General features: G+C 43.8%; 1 protein-coding gene across 10 annotated transcripts in view; it reads right to left on the bottom strand.

Moving 5' to 3' along the window:
- Nucleotides 1-21,762, bottom strand: part of FAT3 (FAT atypical cadherin 3) — a 468,770-nt gene that overhangs the window by 92,551 nt on the left and 354,457 nt on the right. For all 10 annotated transcript variants that reach the window (XM_028726039.2, XM_077926982.1, XM_077926985.1 and 7 more), the window contains 3 exons: nucleotides 21,604-21,743; nucleotides 9,095-9,370; nucleotides 6,922-7,132 (listed from right to left, as the gene is read on the bottom strand). In XM_028726039.2, the coding sequence (XP_028581872.2) occupies nucleotides 6,922-7,132; nucleotides 9,095-9,370; nucleotides 21,604-21,743 (627 nt within the window). The remainder of the gene's footprint in view (nucleotides 1-6,921; nucleotides 7,133-9,094; nucleotides 9,371-21,603; nucleotides 21,744-21,762) is intronic.

The raw sequence follows: 21,762 nt of genomic DNA, 5'->3' as shown, positions 1-21,762 counted from the left end.
TTTGTTCGTATTGTTTATCTTTCCTGTCTGTGTTTTTTTATCTGTGTTATAAAAGGAATAAAAAAAAATTGGGAAAAAAAAGATCAAATAAAACTCTATTGCATTCCCCAAGGAGTTGCAGGAAACTGACATTTCAAGGCTGTGCTGATCATTCTCTCCGGAACCCCTGTATCACCGACAAAATGTGGAATGATGCCCTTCCCTCATCCATATGTGAAACAGCAACCATCAGTTGCTTCGGGTGTCTTGGAAACACTTATCTTTTTGCTCAGGGTTTGCCTGACTCACAAAAGTGGACCCTGATTTATGTGTATGAATCCCCAAAATCTTCATTTTCATTTGATTCTATATGGTTTGAGGTTATATTTTTGTTTTCATGGATGTCACTTTTATATAGTACATAGTGTGCACCGCATAGAGGTTTTAAAATGTATATATGAAATGCTTTTACATAAATAAATGTGTAATTACACCTCCCACCGCTTTTTGAAGAGATCACAGTAGTCTAAGTCTATAGTGCAGAGATGCTGTAAAAGGGTAAACAAACCATTGCCAACCTTGGTGCCCTCTAGACATTTTGGACTACAATTCCCATCGGTCAAAGCCAGCACAGCTGTACTGGCTGTGGCTGATGAGAACTGCAGTCCAAAATATCTGGAGAGCACTAGATAGGCAGAAGCCACTTGCAAATCATTAACTGGGCTGTAGTATTGATACAGTACCACCTGCTAGGATCTATGTGACCGACTGCAGCTGATCTATGGACTTTGCTTGCTTGCATTATGCGATTTGCACAGTAATCCTACCCAGAAGTAAGCCCCACTAAATTCAACAGGATTTACTTCCAGGTGAGTGTGTATAGGATTGCAGCCTTATCCTAAACTCGCTCGCCCCAGAGTTAGTCCTATCAAATGCAGTGGGGCTTACTTCTAAATCAATATGCATAGGATTACACTAACAAGGCTGTGATTTCATACATGTTTACTAGAAAATGCATTTTACTGAAAGCTCCTGGACTTCAAAGAAGAAGGGTTTAAGATCTGGCACAAAATAGAGATAAAAGACGAAGAAGCCAAATTGTTCAATGCATGAGCAACAGTTCACGGCCTGAAATAATGAGGATTTTGAGCAATTTAATATTACTGGTTGAATGCTTCAATAGGACTGAAGGCGAAGCATGAGAACAGCATATATATATATATTTCAAGAAATACACACAAAATAATAGCTCATCAAATTGATAAAAGGAAGCTAATGACAGCAAGGTTTGTTTATTGATCTTAGTGGATAGGGAAAAATCAAGAAGAATCATTGTTCAGTGAAGACGTAAATGGGCTCCTTAGAAGGTCAGGGTTTGCCACATGCAAAATACAATAATGAGGTAGGATCAAGAGACTCTTTTGTCAAAAGCATACAATGAGGACCGAAATGACCTGTTCCAAGGAACATGGAGCTGGTGGTGGAATCAACAGAAACTCCCTGCATTCAATTTGTCCTCACCTGCGTAATGTGTTGTCAAGCTTATCCTATGCCCTGGAACACAGAAAGCTGCATTCTACTGAGACAAACCACTGGCCCATTTACTTCAGTGTTGTCTACAATGATTAGCAGCAGCAGTCTAGGGTTTCAGACAAGGATCTAACCCACCTGAGATGCTGGGGACTGAACATGGAACCTTCTGCCTGCAAAGCAGGTGGTCTACCGATGAGCCAAGGCCCTTGGTTTAGTTTTCATTGAGTTCACCTTTACTGTATCTTTTTAACCTTACTGTACACAGCTTAGAGACTATGCTGTTAAAGTGCAAAATGAATTGTGGAAATAAAATAGGAATAGATTGATAGGGCAAAGGCAGCACAGGGAAGGGGAGTGGTGGAGCTTGCTGAATATCCCCACCCTCCCTGGGATGATTTCCATCATGTGTAGTTTTTGGACACCATCAGACAAGACACAGGCTAAGTTCAACTCCATGTTGCAAAGGGACATTTCAACACAGGGCTCCTATTTTCAGCGAGACACTCCTGCCGCTTGCAATATTTTTGCCCTCTGTGTTACGTTCCATCTACAGTAGTGGTTTCCAACCTTTCTTCCCTATGGGCCACCTGAAAGTAGCTGAGGATCTTGCAGGAGTGTTTAATGGTTGTTTGTCTTGTTGTAGCTTTGGGCCAGATGCTGTATGGTTTTTAACTGTATTGTAAGCTTCCTTCCTTTCTTATAAATTGTATTTTATTTGTATTACACACGACCACAAATCCAGACAGGCTGCAGACCACCTGAATGAAGCATGTAGACCACTGGTTGTCCATGGACCACAATTTTGGAACTCCTGGTCCACAGATTGACAAAAAGGATGAGTTAATAGGTGACAGAGGTAATACATGATTCAACCAATCAATGGGCCTGTATGTGCCTCTACCATCTGTATAGTTTCTAGGATGGAAATATATGAACACATCTATACCTTTCTGTGCTCATCACCTCTTACCTGGATTCAGATTTTGTTAAAGTGTGTGCGTATTGGTTTCTCTTACTGAGTGCTGTACTCACATGAGCTGAATTCCCTGAGAAGTAAGGAACCATGCATATAAGCTGAACCCATCAGTTAAAATTAGCATCCTCCCTGCACATCCTTTCATGGGTCAGAGGAACAACAGCCTCAGAAAGTTCTATTACGTTGCATCGAGGAACATCTGGGGATACCGAAATGGTGGGAATTTGCAGCTGAAACAGAGGTTTGAAATCTTGACTTGCTGGCAACATGGGAAGATGAAATCGAAATCAGAGGCAGTCGTGGGGAGATAGTCTCATCAAAGGGTTTCAAGCTTTGGAATAATTGGTCTGGGTAGAAGCCTCACACTGTCCACACTTCCAGGCCACTGCCTCATCCCTCCCTCCTCCATGATTATGGGAGCCGTTTTATTACACACTTTTCACAGCTGATCTTAACACTATTGTATCACTCTATCCATTCACCATAGGGCCAAATTAGACACTTGGAAGCAGTTCTAAGTCTCAAAGCAACAGCAGCAAGACTGTTTGCAGCGAAGAAGCGTTGGACAAGGGGAGGGATGGCTGAGCCTTAAACCTGCCACTCTCTCCCTGCCTCGCAACCCCGCCTCCCCACCTTTCTACCCAAATGCGGTCCAAATGGATTTTTACCACAACACCAAGGAATAGTGGCTTGAGGCAGGGAGCTGATGTAGAGGAAAAGTGCTGACTGGGTCACATACTCCCCTTCTGCTTGCCATCTTCCCTGCTGCTTTGCAGCTGTTTAGCAGCAACTAGGGTTTAAGATCTGGGTCTTCTGTCAACTTGATGAGTTACCCCTGCTAATTCCCTTTAAAAGAAGCTAAACTTGTCAACCTCATGTACTTAGATGACAATAACCTCATGATGCCATCTTAACGATTCATGATGCTATAGACTGAGTGGGGAGATGTATAGATTGGGATGCACTTATAAACTTGAAAATCATAAATAAAATAAAATAAATCAGTGTTGATTGGTAAGGGTGATCAAGCCTGCAGTTCCAGGAGGAGGGCACACATAGGGGAATTGGAATTGTGATTGACAGAACTGAAAGCAAATACATTGCAGGAAGAGACCTAATCCAGGGGTCAGCAAGCTTTTTCAGCAGGGAGCCAGTCCACTGTCCCTCAGACTTTGTGGGGGAGGCCGGACTATATTTTTTTTTTTGGGGGGGGGGGGGGGGATGAATGAATTCCTATGTCCCACAAATAACCCAGAGATGCATTTTAATTAAAAGCACACATTCTACTCATGTAAAAACACGCTGATTCCCGGACCACCCATGGGCCAGATTGAGAAGGTGATTGGGCCGGATCTGACCCCCGGGCCTTAGTTTGCCTACCCATGACCTAGTCTAATGTGGTCCTGGTTGCAGGAATCTATCCCTTCTGTTATCATGCTAGAGTTATCCAAACAATGGCAAGTTAGGTAAATGTGCAGTGGGACAAGCGGAACATGCTCAGTCCACATCCTGCCCTTTGCATGTTTGCTGTAATTGTGCATGAATAAGAATGTAAATCTTCTAATGCATGATCCATCCCAGACTGTGTATTTGTGAGCACAGTCCTGTACGTAGCAAGCCACTGGATAAATTCTCCACAGAACTCTGTGCACATGGTTGAGGTTAAGAGGGTAGGCCTGAGGGCAGGGAGGGCAGGCTCAAAAGACTGACCCAATGTTTGTTTATTGTACTCAGGTTGCCAGATGTATATCTATGCAAGCTGAAAGATCCGAGTCCTTGGCCACTGTTCTAAAATGCAGGCAGAGGAATGTAAGTCCAGAAGTAGCTGGCAATGGTTGACAGAAGCAAGTTTCCATTACTGGAAAAGAGTGAGAGGCTGCCAGTTGGGCTCCTTGAAATAAACGGTGGGGCAGGAGGCAAAAGAACAATGACCACAGGAAAGTAATGGAAGCAATGGCCTCAACTAGACAGGAAAATTGCTGCAGGATAAAGTGAACTGGACTGCCAAGGTTGAAATGCATCAAACTTGGAGTGATTCTGCAGCCATCTTCTACAACCAAATGAAAGCATTTATCTATCATGCTGAAACCGAGGGGGAGAGAGAAGGAGAGGCAGAGGAGGGAGAAGGGCTACTCAGTCAGCTTTGCTGAAAGTTCAGCTCCCTTCAGTTCCTTCTCTTTTTGAGTTGTTTCCCTGCCAGCTGGTCAACCAAAGAATTTTTTAAGATTAAGAATTGGTGCCTGAGTTTGCTTGCTTTCCCTCTTCCACCCACACACCTTCTTCCTTTTATGTTGACTGACCGAACCCAAAGAGTACTCATTAATGGTTCCTCATTGTTGTTGTTTAGTCGTGTCCAACTCTTCGTGACCCCATGGACCAGAGCCCGCCAGGCACTCCTGTCTTTCACTGCCTCCCGCAGTTTGATCAAACTCATGCTGGTAGCTTCGAGAACACTATCCAACCATCTCGTCCTCTGTCGTCCCCTTCTCCTTGTGCCCTCCATCTTTCCCAACATCAGGGTCTTTTCCAGGGAGTCTTCTCTTCTCATGTGGTGGCCAAAGTATTGGAGCCTCAGCTTCAGGATCTGTCCTTCCAGTGAGCACTCAGGGCTGATTTCCTTCAGAATGGAGAGGTTTGATCTTCTTGTAGTCCATGGGACTCTCAAGAGTATCCTCCAGCACCATAATTCAAAAGCATCAATTCCTCATCAGTTCCTCATTACCCTGGGGAAAAAGTGGCAAGTGGGGTGCTGCAGGGTTCTGTCCTGGGCCCGTTGTCATTTATCGTATTTATAAATGACTTGGATGAGGGAATTGAGGGGATGCTCATCAAATTTGCAGATGACACCAAACTGGGAGGGGTAGCTAATACCGTAGAAGAAAGAATCGGAATTCAAAATGATCTTAACAGATTGAAGAACTGGGTGCAAGCTAACAAAATGAATTTCAGTAGTAACAAATGTAAGGTTCTGCACTTAGGCAGAAAGAAGCAGATGCACAAATATTGGATGGGGGGACACCTGGCTTACTAGCAGTACATGTGAAAAGGATCTAGAGGTCTTGGTGGACCACAAGCTCAGCATGAGTCAACAGTGTGATGCAACAGCAAAAAACCTGCTAATGCTATTCTAGGCTGCATCAACAGAAGTCTAGCGTCCAGATCAAGGGAAGTAATAGTACTACTCTATTCTGCCTTAGTGAGACCACACTTGGAATACTGTGTCCAATTCTGGGTACCGCAATTCAAGAAGGATGTTGACAAGCTGGAATGTGTGTAGAGGAGGGCGAACAAGATGATCAAGGGTCTGGAAACTAAGCTTTATGAGGATCACTTGAAGGAGCTGGGTAGGTTTACAGCCTGGAATAGAGGAAACTGAGAGGATAGATGATCAACATCTTCAAATAACTCAAGGGCTGTCATATGGAGAAGGGAGCATGCTTGTTTTCTCCTGCTCTGGAGGGCAGGACTCGAATCCATGGCTTCAAGTTGAAAGAAAGGAGATTCTGACTAAACATTCGGAAAAACTTTCTGACAGTAAGAGCTGTTCAGCAGTGGAACAGACTCCCACAAGAAGTGGTGGTCTCTCCTTCCTGGGAGGTTTTTAAGCAGAGGTTGGATGGCCACCTGTCATGGATGCTTTAGCTGAGATTCCTGGATTGCAAGGGGGTTGGACTGGATGACACTTGGGGTTTCTTCCAACTCTTAAGTTTTTATGCTTCTATGTCAAGCTCTCTAGATTATAATCCTGTAAACATTTTGTTTTTACTGACCTCTGGAAGCTATTCTGGGAACCTTTCTGGTTGGGTATTGGTGATGGGGATGCTTTAAGTCAGCAAATACAGTGGGGCCCCGCAAGATGAATGCCTCGCAAGACAAAAAACTTGTTAGATGAAAGGGTTTTCTGTTTTTTGAGTCGTTCCGCAAGACGAATTTCCCTATGGGCTTGCTTCGCAAGACAAAACGTCTTGCGAGTTCTTGCGAGTTTGTTTCCTTTTTCTTAAAGCCGCTAAGCCAAGCCGCTAATAGCCGCTAAGCTGCTAATAGCCGTGCTTCGCAAGACGAAAAAACTGCAAGACGAAGAGATTCGCGGAACGGATTAATTTCATCTTGCGAGGCACCACTGTAATAGAAAATTATTGGGCTCAATGGGGCTTATTCCTTAGTAAGTGTGTTTAGCAATGCAACTACAACAGCAGCAGCAAGAACAACAATGGTGCAATTCTGAGATGCATAAAAAGGCCCTGCAAGGCACCATCTCTTGAATGCAAGACATAAGAAGGCAAACGAGTTAAACATAAGGCCTCATTGATTTCTAAGGAACCTTGGCATACTTACCTTCCTTGCTGTAATCTTTAATTCTATCCAACAATTGCATTACATCGTATGATTTTATTATGTGCAACCTCACAGTGCAAAAAACCTCACTTGCTAACCTGCTTCAATTGTGTAGATCAGCTCTGCATTTTCGCCTTTGTCTTTGTCCAAGGCGGTGACCTGCAGAACAGCAGACCCAATGGCAGCTGATTCAAACACAGAGGCTTCGTACAAAGGGCTGGAGAAGTACGGACTGTGATCGTTGGAGTCTTCCACGTTGACAATTACCCTTGCCAAATTCCGCCGATAGGGGAACTCTTGGTCACGAACCTGGGGAGAAGGAGCAACAATCACTGGAGCACAGAGACAAACTGGTAGGGCCACAAAACCCAGTCAATGTTACATCTGGGGAAGAAGTCATGAATTCAATACTTCTTTACATATTGCCTAGTTAAACTAGGGAGTTTGGTACTGCAATGTGTAGTAACAAGTTTCTTTGGGTAATTATAGGGACAGAACTACCTAAAATGTACATAAACTTATTCATGCATGCTACTACAGCGGCAAGAATGTTACCTGCCCCCAAATGGAAAAGATAGAAGTCCCAGCAAAGGAAGAATGGATGCAAAAACTTATGGAATATGCAAAAATGGTGAAACTTACCGGAAGAATAAGAAATCAAGATAACAAACTTTTTATATCTGAAGAAGTGTGCATGCACATGAAAGCTTATACCCAGAACAAACTTAGTTGGTCTCTAAGGTGCTACTGGACAATTATTTATTTGCTTATTTATTTAAACTTTTTTTATATAAAAGAATGGAAATTGTTTATTGAATATTTACAGATAAATTGCAAACAGATAAGAACATTGGCAGGATTATTGTAAAAACCTGCAGTTTAATAAGAGTATATATTTAAAGCAGATGAACAAATTAAGTTAATTTGGATATGCAGAAGATATGAAAAACCAATTTAAGGAACCGTAGAAAGAGGGGGAAGGAAGTCAAGTTTTGAAATGTTAAAATGACTGTAAAATTATTGAAATGTATAAACCTGAAAAATCATGGACAAAATTTTAAAAAATATGTAGTAACAGATCCTGGCCTAGAGAGTAAAGCTATATACCTGAATAGTAGCTGGTTGGTTGAAAAGACTTCACTATCACCGTTTATTGGGTTTTGCTTCTGGAGCGGAACCAGTGTGCTAGCCATCCATCTTTTTTTCTGCTTTTTACTTCCAAGTTTTGTACAGATACGGCACATGCATCAACCGCTCCGGTTTTAAGGACATGTTCTCACTCCCAACCAAGCTAAACAGCTCCCTGATATGCTCCAGCATGCAGGCAAATCACAGAGCAGGAAAGAGATCCTGATGTGATCGTGCAATAGATCATGACTAGAGAGGCTATGGAGTTGACTATCTCCGTGCTAAATACTATGACAAGGAGAACTGAGTGAGATCCAGTCATCCCTGGAAAAAACTAGTAAAATTTCTCAGAAGGTGTGAGAGGACAGTCAAGGTTAGTTTGGAAGTTCTAACCCACTGCCAACAAACAACAATAATAATTTCTGCTCCATAATACAGTGGTACCTCAGGTTAAGAACTTAATTTGTTCTGGAGGCCTGTTCTTAACCTGAAACTGTTCTTAAACTGAGGTACCACTTTAGCTAATGGGGCCTCCGGCTGCCGCCGCCATGGAATTTCTGTTCTCATCCTGAAGCAAACTTCTTAACCTGAGGTACTATTTCTGTAACCTGAAGCGTCTGTAACCTGAGATACCACTGTATTCAGCATCCACTTCACAGCGGAACAAGCCCCCCCTAATTTAGGTGCATAAACCAGTGTCTTCTGCCTTGGGAAAATCCTACAGAAATTCAAGATGAATCAAAGCACTTTGCTTTCAATAACAGGGCACGGGCAAGAAGAGCGATAATCACCTTGTTTAATAGATTCTGAAAGAACTTTAAAAACTTCTCCTGAGAAACTCTTTAAGAGAGTCACCTCTGATAAAAGGCCCAGGCATTGGGAGATTATAATGTTTCTTCCGTCTTCTCCCTTAAGATGGCAAAACCATTTTGTGAGATAAAAACGCTTTCATAGTAAGCCTCACAAAGCTTCAGCACTGAAAGAACGGAACGAATAAATAAATGCACGCCAGTGGAGGGAGGAAAATTAATTACTGCTTCCTTGCCAATTTTTAAAGCCTCTGTGCTTATCAGTAGACTATAGCATACACCTATTAATAGGCACTGATTGTGCCTGAGCACACAGTTAATATTCAGTTCTTACCATTACATTTAGGGTGTGCTTATCTTGGGCTTCATGGTCTAAGCGCTCGGCGGTGTACAGAACTCCTGTGTTGGGATCCATCCTGAACTTCCTCACACTGACTGAGTCAATACTGCTATGAATGATGTAGCTGAGCTTGTGCTTCTCATCTCTGTCTATGGCTTCAACTTGCAGGATCTCAGTGTCAGGGAGGATGTCCTCAGAAATCGTGACGTCGTAACTCGGGTGGGAAAATTCTGGACCGTTGTCGTTGTTGTCCAATACTTTGATGAGAACCTGCAATATAAAAGGAGGAAAAGTGGGGTTTTGTGTTGGAGAAGAAGCAAATTATACACAGATACCTGCCACATTGGCTGTTTTCAAACATCATGGTATAATGATGATAGATTACGCTTACTTGCACATAAGCAAATTGCACCTGCTTCACTCCTCCCCGCTCCTATTAGGAGGAAACAAACCGCAATATCCGGCTTACAGTTCCATCCAAACTAGGGATTGCAGTTTGTTTCACTCCCAGAAAACAATAATCTTCAGACCAAGTTTGATCTTGGCTTATCATCTGGACTCAGTCCTTGGAACTCTTGGCTTGAGGAAACCCCAGTACTTTATTTAAGAAACACAGTCTCATCATGAGCTCAAGGTACAGGATACATGGTTCATAAAGCAAAGTTCCAGGATGAATCACCAGGCAGTAGAAAAAACACAGTGTCTTTGCAAAGTTTGGAGGAGTGTGAGTTTCAAAAGATGGTTGCGTCTCAGTTCCTGCATGGTTTCAGAAAGTGCAAAATAGGCTGGTTTGCCTTTAAATGAGAACTGAATCAAGATTCTCCCCCATCCCTATAGACTAACCATTCCAATATTTCTGTGGGGAAGCCTAGGCAGGCCACAATAAAACACATAAAATAGATGTACGTGACCGTTCCAAGCTTAAGTCCCATTCAGTTCAATAGGGAATAGACAGGTGTAGGATTGCACTGTAAAGAACTCATCCCTTCATTCCCTACTTGTTTCCTATCTGAGAAACCTTATATGAGACTTAAGTTGTCTGGTGCTCGAGGTTAATTGCCTGGCTGCAAAGCAGCACAATGAAGGTGTTAGCTTGCCTTGTAGAAAGTCTGACCAACAAGGTCAGAGACATAAGAAGAGCTTGCTGGATCAGGCCAGTAGTCCATCTCGTCCAGCATCCTGCTCTTACAGTGGCTAACCAGATGCCTGTGGGAAACTGACAAGCACAGGATCTGAGCACAAGAACACTCTGCCGTCCAGTGGCTTCCATAAACTGCTATTCGGAAGTGTTACTGCCTCCAACTGTGAAGGCACAGGTATCATGGCTAGTGGCCATCAACAGCCTTTTCCTCCATGGATTTTAATGCCATCTAAGTTAGGGACGCGGGTGGCGCTAAGGGATGCAGGTGGCGCTGTGGGTAAAACCACAGTGCCTAGGACTTGCCGATCGTATGGTCGGCGGTTCAAATCCCCGCGGCGGGGTGAGCTCCCGTCTTTCGGTCCCAGCTCCTGCCCACCTAGCAGTTCGAAAGCACCCTTAAAAAAAGTGCAAGTAGATAAATAGGTACCGCTTTATAGCGGGAAGGTAACGGCGTTCCGTGTGCTGCACTGGTGCAGGCTCGCCAGAGCAGCGATGTCACACTGGCCATGTGACCCGGAAGTGTCTGCGGATGGCGCTGGCTCCCGGCCTCTAGAGTGAGATGAGCGCACAACCCTAGAGTCTGTCAAGACTGGCCCGTACGGGCAGGGGTACCTTTACCTTTAAGTTAGTGGACTGGGATGCGGGTGGCGCTGTGGGTTAAACCACAGAGGCTAGGGCTTGCCGATCAGAAGGTCGGCGGTTTGAATCCCCACGACGGGGTGAGCTCCCGTCCCTGCTCCTGCCAACCTAGAAGTTCGAAAGCACGTCAAAGTGCAAGTAGATAAATAGGCACCGCTCCGACGGGAAGGTAAACGGTGTTTCCATGCGCTGCTCTGGTTCGCCAGAAGCGGCTAAGTCATGCTGGCCACATGACCCGGAAGCTGTACACTCGCCAATAAAGCGAGATGAGCGCTGCAACCCCAGAGTCGGCCATGACTGGACCTAATGGTCAGGGGTCCCTTTACCTTTACCTTAAGTTAGTGGACATCACTGCCATGGGAGCGAATTCCATAGTTCAACTATGCAGCGCATGAATAAATACTATAAAAAAATCTGCCCTGAATCTTCCAACAACTAACTTCACTGGATATCTATAAGTTCTGGTCTTACGAGAGAGGAAGAAAAAACTTTTCTCCATCCACATTCTCCATGCCATGTTATAAACGTCTATACTGAGAAGATGCTGATCTCCAGGATTTCAGATGGGGCTCTTCCAACTCAGCTGAAGATGCCAGGGATCAAACCCTGCAAAGGATGTTCTCTACCATGGGGTATAATGTAGTGAAGGGAGAACAGACTGTGGCTCAAATGCCTCTCTCTTCCACCGTATTCCAAAGCACCGCTGCAGCAAAAAGTTTATTCGATGCTCCACCAGATGAATCACTGACTTCTGTAAAGTTTTTTCCTGAATGAATTGCCTGCCACTTCACCCCTGCCTCGTTCGGCTGCTTGTGTAGATGAGGTCGGCGTGGCCACCGTCTCATTGCTACCTCCATCAACAATGTGAGCCATTATAAAGCTACTGGCAGCACTCAGCAGCTGTTTTGCCTGACACAGGTTCAGTCAGGATGCGGAGAGTGTGAGCTCTGGAAAAATCCGAAGGGCAGACGGAGCTAATAAGAAAACAACTCACCGCCCCCACACTTTTTAAGTGTGCGTAGGGGGTAGAGGGGTGGGTGGAGAGGATGTCTACTCGAACGCGTTTACAAGGCTTCAGTCTGAGCCCAGTCACTTACACCCACACTTCGCGTTTTAATGGAGGAAAAGATTTACTTATAAGCTATTATGATAGTATTTTATGAAAAGAGGTTGCCCTCGGAGAGACGTGAAACATTAGCTTTCCGCGACGTTAGTGAGACGTTTGCTGAATGCTTTACCAGAAAGTGCGTAAACAATTCCCCAAAAATTGCCTGTAATGACCTATCCTGGGAACAGTCTAGAAGGCAGTTGCAATAAAATTCCCTCTAAGTTAAGACTATATTGCATGTTGCTTAGGGTAGGCTTGGGATGGAGTCGTTTCTGTGAGCTTTACATGGCTGGGGGGACAGAAGAGGGAAGACGAGGTACCCAGATTTGCTGAAGATGGAGGCAGCAGTAGAAACGATGGATACCCTGTAAAATCCGAATTGCTAATGATTACAAATATCCCTTGCATGCTATGGCTTGGGATACTCACTGGGATACTCTGTTGGCCTTAGGAAAATAAGGAATGGTAGAAATCATTAAAACTGAGCACACTGTTGGGAACTTAGGTTGCTAAACAACAACAGCAACAACAATAATATAGAAAGTTAAGAACGAAAGAACTGAAAACCAAAGGTCTTATTCTGTTTTGTTGGGTCTAAAGTAATGCCCCGTTCTATGCATATGATGAATGATATTACAACTAATGACACCAACACGGCATAAACATACATTGTGGCTGCCATACACGATGCCCACGAACCTGAGTAAGTCCCAATGAATTTAATGAGTATTCTGAGAAGACATGCACAGACCTGCTATATGTATTTTTTAAAAGCTGCGATGTATCTGAGATGGACCAATGCGTCCCAGAGGATATGAATCAAAATTATTACTTTGCCACATTTAAGGAAGAGATTGTGGGTGGGGAGCTTACATTGAGCTGTGTGTTCCCACAGCATTCTCTATATCCTCTATAGCAGATTAGGCTCAAGGTCACCTGGCAACCTCAATCACAGAATCATGAAACAGCAGAGCTGGAAGGGACAATCTAGTCCAACCCCCTGCAATGCAGGAATCTCAACTAAAGCATCAACGTCTGAGCAGGAATTCAAACAGTCATGTTGTATGAAGCTACCTTATACAAAGTCTGATTAGTCCATCTATCCCAGCATGCCTTCTATTTGACTCCCGGAATGGTTCAAAAACCACGGCGCGGCTTCTGATTGGCTGCAGGAGCTTCCTGCACTCAATTGGAAGCCATGGAACCCGCGTCAGACATTCGGCTTCCAAAAAAAAAACTGTTTGCAAATCGGAACACTCACTTCTGGGTTTCCGGTGTTCGGGAGCCGATTTGTTTGGGAGCCAAGCCATTCGACAACCAAGGTACCACTGTAATGTTTATTATCCCTTTTAGTAGTAGTGAAAATACAAGGAACCCAATAGCCGGGGTAGTCCTGATGCAGATTGTTCTCCTGCCCTGCACACTTGTTATTTGAATTTGGAGCAAATGAGAGATTCCCCCCGCCCCTAATTCAAAAGCCATTCACACAATTCCTAATTGCATAAACAGCATCACGTCTAGTTTGGCCCTGATGTAAAAGCCTTAACATTTTAAATGTCATAAGCTCCCATTTTCACATGAATATTGTTTTAGTTCAGAGGAATTGGCCCTGCTGGGGAGATTTTTTTAAAAATCACACACAGAAGATTAATTGCAAGTCTACAGGGAAAAACAAAACCAGCGTGTGCTCACTTCAGAACATTTGTTGCCCAAATATTGCAAGAATCGGCTGTTTAATGGGCTATCCAAAAGCTTTACTCTACTAAAGAGAAATACTAGAAAAAAAATGAGAAAATATATATACCTATCACATAATGTATATTTATGCATGTGTGCGTGAGAAGGGGGGCGGGCAGGGCTTATCCACACCTGCCTTTGCTTTGCTCTTTCCAGGCATGGTTCACATTTTAAACTTGTGTGCCAAAATACCCTTTTTTTAAACCCAGAGCTTTCCCTGCAAATATCCGCTCTCTGTAGCTGAATCGGAGCAAACAGCAATCTGCAGAAAGCCCAAATTCATGTTTGCACCAATTGAGCGCCAAAGAGCAGGGCAAAACAAACAAGCAAGCAAACAAACAAACCATTCAGACACTGAGCTTTTAAGTGCAGACTTGTGCCTAGAAAGAGTGGCGCAAAAGGCAAATGTGGAAAAGGCCAGAATGAGAGGGAAGAGAGGATGGATACGCAGACAGAGGTCTTACAGCTACTGGTCCATCAATCTGTTAGGGGGAGATTACTTGTTAATATCCCAGAATGATAAGTCAACGTGGACTAATTGCTAGGAGATGTTTTCCTTCCACCAGGAACTGTTGAGTGTTTTGAAGGAAACAGAAAAGTTTGTGTGTTGGGGGGGGGGGGGAGAGAGAGAGAGAGATGAAACAGGATGCAGACACACACCTGGAGGATGGTTCGGAAAAGGTAAGAGATAGTAAACTGCATCAAGGTCTGGATGCAAGCAAGGCATCAGCTGGATTTGGGAACCAGAGAAGTAATTATGATGCTCAAGGAACATGACTACAGGCTGTTTGACACACACACACACACACACACACACACACACACACACAATTCCTCTTCCTACTCAGAGAGAAAGTGTTGCTTCCTCCTTCCTACCTCTTTCCTACCTAGAACACAGCAAAGCAATTGTCTCTTACTTCTATTAGGCATCAGGGTTATGACACCAGAGTAGAGAGCAAAAGAGATGTGCTTTCTGTCAGGAAGAGAAGGAGTTTGGAAAGACATGTTGCCTGCACCCAAATTCATGCCAAACAGTCTCCTTTGAGAACTTCAGCTCACCTGCTTATATACCTCTGCCTGTTCCAAACTGACTGCAGTCCACTATTCCTCATTCCTTCCTCTTCCTGCCTGCAGACCAGCTACAAATCTTGGGATTGTTCTTCTGCTTTCATTTCTATGCTCTGAGCAGACACTGTAATTCATCCCATCACTTGCCTTTGCTCTCAGAAAAAGCCTCTTGAATACTGACATCCTCACTGCAACAGGGAGCTTTCCTTGTTCCTCGGCTCAAATTTCGGCCCTGACCCATAAACAGATTGGGCACAGTTCTCTTGATCATGACAAACAACAACTAAATCAAACTAATATACAATTAATTCAGTGCTGCTAGTGTGGGGAGCTCTGAAAGAGAAACATAGTGAGCAGAAGGTGAGTAGTAGACCACTGAGCTGCTGCAACGCGTTTGAATTTTACAGAGGTTCATTCTGGTATGCTTACGCTTTCAGAAAGAAAGAAAAAAAATGTCATGGGGAAATGTTAATGCTTGTGTTCTGCCAAGTGCCAATGGGCTCTGAAAGTTTCAATTTGTTGCAGAATTCCTCCTTAATTCAGTTTCTGCAAGGTTAGCCACTCTGGTACAGCCTCATTTATCAACACACACTGGAGAACATGAGGTTTGGTTCACAAGAGCAATGTGTCTGTTACAGAAGGCAGCATAAAATCCATAGTTCTTGAGGGCTTGTCTCTCAGAGGAAGAGCAGAGCCAGGCTCAGCTGTTTGAGGTGTGCATTTGTGCGCCAGTGAATGTAGAATTTCGAGGGCTGTGTGTATATGGGCACTTTTGACCCTATCCAATATTTATCTGCAGGTCCTGGGTTCAGGATCCATTGTGGGCTCAAGTCCAGTACATACAAAATGCAAAAGCATTTCCTTCACTCTGCATCAGTCTGTTCAGAACTTCAGACAGTGGGAAGACCCCATGTTTTTCCAATCCCTTTGCACAGTGTGGCAAATTATCTTGTCAACAGTGAGTATTCCCTCTCACCTCCTGAACTTCCAACAAAAGACCTGCTTATAGGAAGGGAACAATTTCTCCTTTTTGTTGTTGTTTAGTCGTTTAGTCGTGTCCGACTCTCCGTGACCCCATGGACCAGAGCACGCCAGGCACTCCTGTCCTCCACTGCCTCCCGCAGTTTGGTCAAACTCATGCTGGTCGCTTCGATAACACTGTCCAACCATCTCGTCCTCTGTTGTCCCCTTCTCCTTGTGCCCTCCATCTTTCCCAACATCAGGGTCTTTTCCAGGGAGTCTTCTCTTCTCATGGGGTGGCCAAAGTATTGGAGCCTCAGCTTCACGATCTGTCCTTCCAGTGAGCACTCAGGGCTGATTTCCTTCAGAATGGATAGGTTTGATCTTCTTGCAGTCAGTCCATGGGACTCTCAAGAGTCTCCTCCAGCACCATAATGCAAAAGCATCAATTCTTCGGCGTTCATGGTGAAAAGGGGAGTTGCTCTCCCTCTGATGGTTTTTTTTTGGGGGGGGAGGGACTTTACCTAGGAGACCTGGTTTAAAATTGTAGCCATATATGATGTCACTGGATTGCCCTGGGCAAGCCAACTTATTTTTTAAATGATGGTTTTATTGTTTTATTAATACTAGTTTTGTTTTACAGATCTGGAACCCACACTGGGTCTATGCAGCCAAGAAGAGTGGGCAAGAATTATAGCAATAGAAATAGTTGCATTAGGCCCATGGATTTTAATGGCAAATAGCCATGAAAGAACAAACTGGGTTAGCAGACAAGTAGTGCATCAGGAGACAAACAGTCCATTTGTTTGCAGGTTCTCAGTTGGCATTGTTGATGCTCTACCATTTTGCTAGAAAGGATACTCAGAATAGGCTTGGTATACCTGAATATCAGAGAATGAAAGATGCAGCTTAACATAAAAAACCTATTGTATAATCCTTTTATTGTGCAGAACTGACTGTCCAGGACAATTGAGATGCTCACCAAATGACGAGACTGAGATGTTCAACACAGCCCAGTTTGCTATTCTGAGCTCACATTTTTCGAACACTAAAAGGGGAAAGAGAGAAGGGAGTTGTGTGCTGGCTGCTGCTGCCAAAGTGCTCCAGTCTGGAGAGTCTTTTCCTTACTGCTATTCCTAGGGGGGTGGCTACTTGCAGCACCTTCCTTCCATATGGATGATTCAAGGTTACAAAGATGCCATGCAATCCTAAGCATGCTTATTCCGAAATAAATCCCACTAAGCTCAGTGGAACTTGCTTGCTAGTAGGGATCCACAGAAATTGGAGTGGAAATCACCAATGTTCGCTTATTTGCGTGTCAAGACCCCCTAGCTACCCCAGGAGAATAAAGACATAAGGACACAGAATTTTAGGTTAATGTTAGGAGTTGCGCCGCTGCTTCAATCGGCCCTGGCCACGCCCCTGAAACGACCTGATTGGCCACCTGGCTATGTGGCGTGGCCGGGGTCTCCCCCAGAGTGACGTGGGATGCCGTTCCACCCCACACTGAGGGGAGTGGCCAGGAGGCCTGACTGCAACCCAGCCCCACGAAAAAGTGGAGCCAATATATCCCACAAATGTAACAGAAATCAATCCAGCAAACACAATTGTTGTTTGCAGACTGCCAGCAATAGATGACAATACGGAATTAATGATGCTCTTTCTTCCAATCTGCATTGTGTTTCCTTTCATCTGAAATGAATGGTGCAGAGTTACATGATTAAAGCATTTCTCCATAACGGACAGCGAGAGGAACAACATAGTTTTTGTTGGAAGCTAAATTGCAGCGGAACAGAAACAGTGCTGCATGCACTGAATGCAGGGCAGAATTGATACCTCCTTTTATCCCTACTTGGTAGAAAACGAGTTTAGGATTGCAGCCGGACAGTCATGCTCCCAGACCCCTGGGATCTTCTGATTCTAAGATTCATTACTTCCACCTATTCCTAATTCAAACATCCTTGGTAAGCAAAGCTGCTAAGATGGCCATTAAACCACACAACATCTGTAATGGACAGAGTGAGTTCTAAACCACGGGACCATTTCTGCTCACACTGTTAAGGCCTGTTTTTCACAAAGAGCAGCTGCACCCCCTGTGTACACACAAAATTCCTGAACACAGAAAAATGGAAATCTTGGAGGTCAGTCTCAATACCGAGATGTCTCCTTCCATCAACGAACAGGCAGGCTCCTAATTAGAAGATTCTACCTGTGGAAGGGGCCATTTCACTCCCATCAGACCACCTGGCAAAATAAGAACAACTGGGGAAAACTAGGTGCCTCTCCCTGACATACTAGTTTTCTATGTGCATGGGAATTTATTCTCTCCTCCCATTGCCCCCATGGAAGAGCAATTCCATTCATATCAATTCACACATCCAATCACAAGTCAGGATACAGGTATATGACCTCATTGCATGTTTGAGAGAACTAGATCCAAGAGGCCTCATTTACAGTCAAGGGATGTTGCCTGAATATAAAAGATTTCCTTTTCCCTGCTTACTTCCGATTTCCCACAGTTAAAGCACTTCCAAATAAAGGCTCTTTGAGGCCCCTGAGCTTATAAATTAGCAAAGCAACACTCAAAGCATTAGCAAAGATGTTCTACTCAGGGGGTGGGGAATCAGCAGCTGAAAAGACCCGAAGAAATGCAGCTAAATCAAAGCAAATTAAAAATCCAGAGTAGGCGAGTCTCTTCCAAAGCGGGATCCAATGTTGCCCATCAGAAATACCTTTGGGTTTGGCCAAAACTGCATCTGAATAAAAAAAAATGTGATGTGCCAAAAACAATTACATTGGCCTTTGAAGCAAAATGTTGTGGTGGTATAGCAGTCCAATCCGAACCATGTCTACTCAGATGTAAATCCTATTGAATTCAAGGGGGTTACTCCCAGGTAAGTGGGGTTAGGATTGCAGCCTTAATACTTATTAAGTAGCTGAGTTATACAGGGCGTTTTGGAGGAGGAAGAGATGACAAGAGGGAGTAAGAGATCCACTGATTTAATATTGCTTCCAGTATGGTTTTCACTAGACAAGCTGGATCATGAATCTGTGGAGGCTTCCTTCACATTTTAGAACCCTTAAAGGTCCAGGGAAGGAATCATCTCCATGAATATAGGGGGCTTCAGACTCAAGTCTCCTAGCCCTCCAACTTCTGAAGGGCTACTAGAATGGAAATGTGGGGAGAGCATCTGCCCAACTCCTGTGCTTTGAGGACCTAGGCTAAGGTGGGAGCACCATGCATGGAAAAGCAATTGTAAACACCCCTTCTATTAAGGATACAAACTAAGTCTGGGAGTCACTTCCCCATTCCCACAATTTTTGATTTGTACCAACTAATTAAGATGTTCCTTTTAGACCTCTTGGATGCAACTAAGTTTTGAAATTTTGCAGTGCTCTGGCAATTGAATGGAAGGGAGAAATATAAATCCCTGACATAACACATACATACACTTATCACAATGATGAGGCTTCAGTTTTTAAAATTAATACAGCACTACTAATATGCAACACGAATTTGCCATCCTTATCCCAAACATCCCCATAAGAAATCTGTGGACACATCAATGCAATCTACATTGTGCCACATGCAGGCTTTACACCAAATGATTATCACAGATGTGTGGCAAGCTCTTGATTTCCCTTTATGCACATGAGCTTGGAGTTACGTTCAAGCAGCAGAAGAGACGAAGCTGCCCCGTTCCCACCATTTCTGGGGAAAAAAGGTACAAGCCAAGACATCCCGAGGCAATTACACACACAAAAATAAAGCAAAATAATGGTGCGCGCACAAACCCAGCCTTCCGTAAATTACTGCATGCCCTAGGCTGTGATGAATCGGGCTCAGAAAAACTCAGAAAGCCCATTGCTGGCGTGGTCCTCCTGGCTCAGTCTTTGTTAAAGTTAATCAATCTGACAGGTACCTTCATACTCACATGCGGATAATAAATCAAGTAAATCAACGTTCTCCCCACTGCCACCGTTCAGCTTGAAGTCCCAGCAAAATCCACATTAAGATGGATCTTTTCTGGCATTAAAGCATTGGTGGCGGCTATCTGTCCACAAAGAGAGTGTGATGGCTGAAGACAACTGATTTACACAAATATAATCTTTCAAAGTAGTCGCTTGGGGAGTCAAGTTGCTTCACACACACACACACACACACACACACACACACTCTCTCTCTCTTGACTTCTACCATTCCCCCCAGACCTCTCCTTGAATTTATAGAGAAGGGCTTAGTGCCTCCTAAAGTATCCTGAGTTTTTCTGGTAAGCTGCCATCAAAGCTAACACACAAGTAACATAACCCCTGTGTGAATTTTAAACCACGGTCATTTGATTCCCTTTACTAAGGTAGTAATGGGCTATGCGGAGAGGCTGGGGAGGAAGAAAAGGAAGTCATAATGGTTTTTAGGAGACGAGGGGAAAACAGCCCTGTAATAGATGGGCAACAGTGTTGGAACTAAAGCTGTTCAGCAGATCCACACCACTGATCACATTACTGAATAATAATAATAATTATAAAACAAGCTCTGGCGTTTCTACAATGCTTTTTACCACCTCCGACTACATAGCGGACATGCTGCCAAGGCAAGAATAAAAAAAAAACTGAAGATGAGCAGGTGATATTATGGAATGAAGATGAAATATGGTTTCATTCCATGGGTTGGAGCTGGTGGACAAGTCTAGCTGTGACACAAGAGAGAAATTTAGGAGATATATATATATATCTAGCACAAAGAAGAGAACTGACATATTGGATGATTTCTTATAGCCACTCACTCCCCCAGAATCATGTTTTGGGGGTTTTCTTTTTTTCTTTTGGCAAGTATCATTGGAAGTGCAGGTGTCTTAAAGCATAACAAGGGAATAGGCTACAGGCTGGGAGATGCTTAAGGGTCATCAAGAGATCTGCCATTGATACTTTCCTAGGGAAGGGTTTCATCCAGGCATGTGGCCATATGAACAAACAAAAGGAGATGGCCTCCCCTCCCCACATCAACTTAATTTGTTGCACAAGAGGCCTTAATCTGTTCCCAACTTTTGCTCATGTATGTTGCTCACTCGAAGCTGTCCATGGTCCAGCAGCCTTGCATTTTCCCTTGTGTTTCTGGCATAGGACCAGAACACGAGAACTGAGGACCCACCAGGAGGAAAGGTTGAGGAGCAAACAAAAAGTCAGGAACAATGAATAGCTAAGGATGCAGGGAACACGCCAGAGATCAAGAAGACCTCGATAAAACATTGTTGCCCTATATTGGATGGAAGGCAGGCTTATAAATGTACAACTGAATGAGAAAATGGCTGCATCACTTCATTGTTAGTAATACCTTCTCGCAGCACACAATGGATGGATTTTCTGTTTCTGGTCCAATCAGTTTGCACTTGTTCATTCAATAGTCTGTTTCATCCACTTCTGAATTAAGCTGTGGGTTTTTTATTTCTAAAAGTACTGTTTAAATATGTGTTTTATCACAAACTACATATTTAAATAACAGATTTCATCTCAGCGTGTGCATTTCCAAAAGTGCCTTACTCTAAAATGCACATTTTTGAATACATTTCGCTAAGTCTTTTTGCACTGAGAATTGTATTGCAGAATTTGGAGAAGTGCAAAATTTGAATAACAGTTTTATTCTACTCCGCACATCAACCCAGGAGGTGACGAACAGATTGTTGGGCTCCACAGAATTCAAAGGAACAAGATGCACAGCTTAAACTGACATATGTGAAATGGTCTGAAATTCTTAAACGGCACTATTTTACACGATGCACTTGAAATAATTTGCAATTCCTGCAAAACAAAGCAGAAGCATTTGGCGCAGGAAACTGATGTGATATGCCTTACCTGAGTGCTTGCCACATTTGTGCCATCCGTGACTTCCACAGTCATGTTGTACACAGACCTCTGCTCCGCATCCAGGGGCTTTGCGATGACAATGGTCCCCACACCTTTGTCTGCGTCGAAAGCGCTCTCGAAATTCCCCCCTAGTTGTTGCAACATAAG

The sequence above is a fragment of the Podarcis muralis genome, chromosome 4, assembly GCF_964188315.1.
Source record: "Podarcis muralis chromosome 4, rPodMur119.hap1.1, whole genome shotgun sequence".
Taxonomy (NCBI): Eukaryota; Metazoa; Chordata; class Lepidosauria; order Squamata; family Lacertidae; genus Podarcis; species Podarcis muralis.
This window is presented reverse-complemented; position numbering and strand designations above follow the sequence as displayed.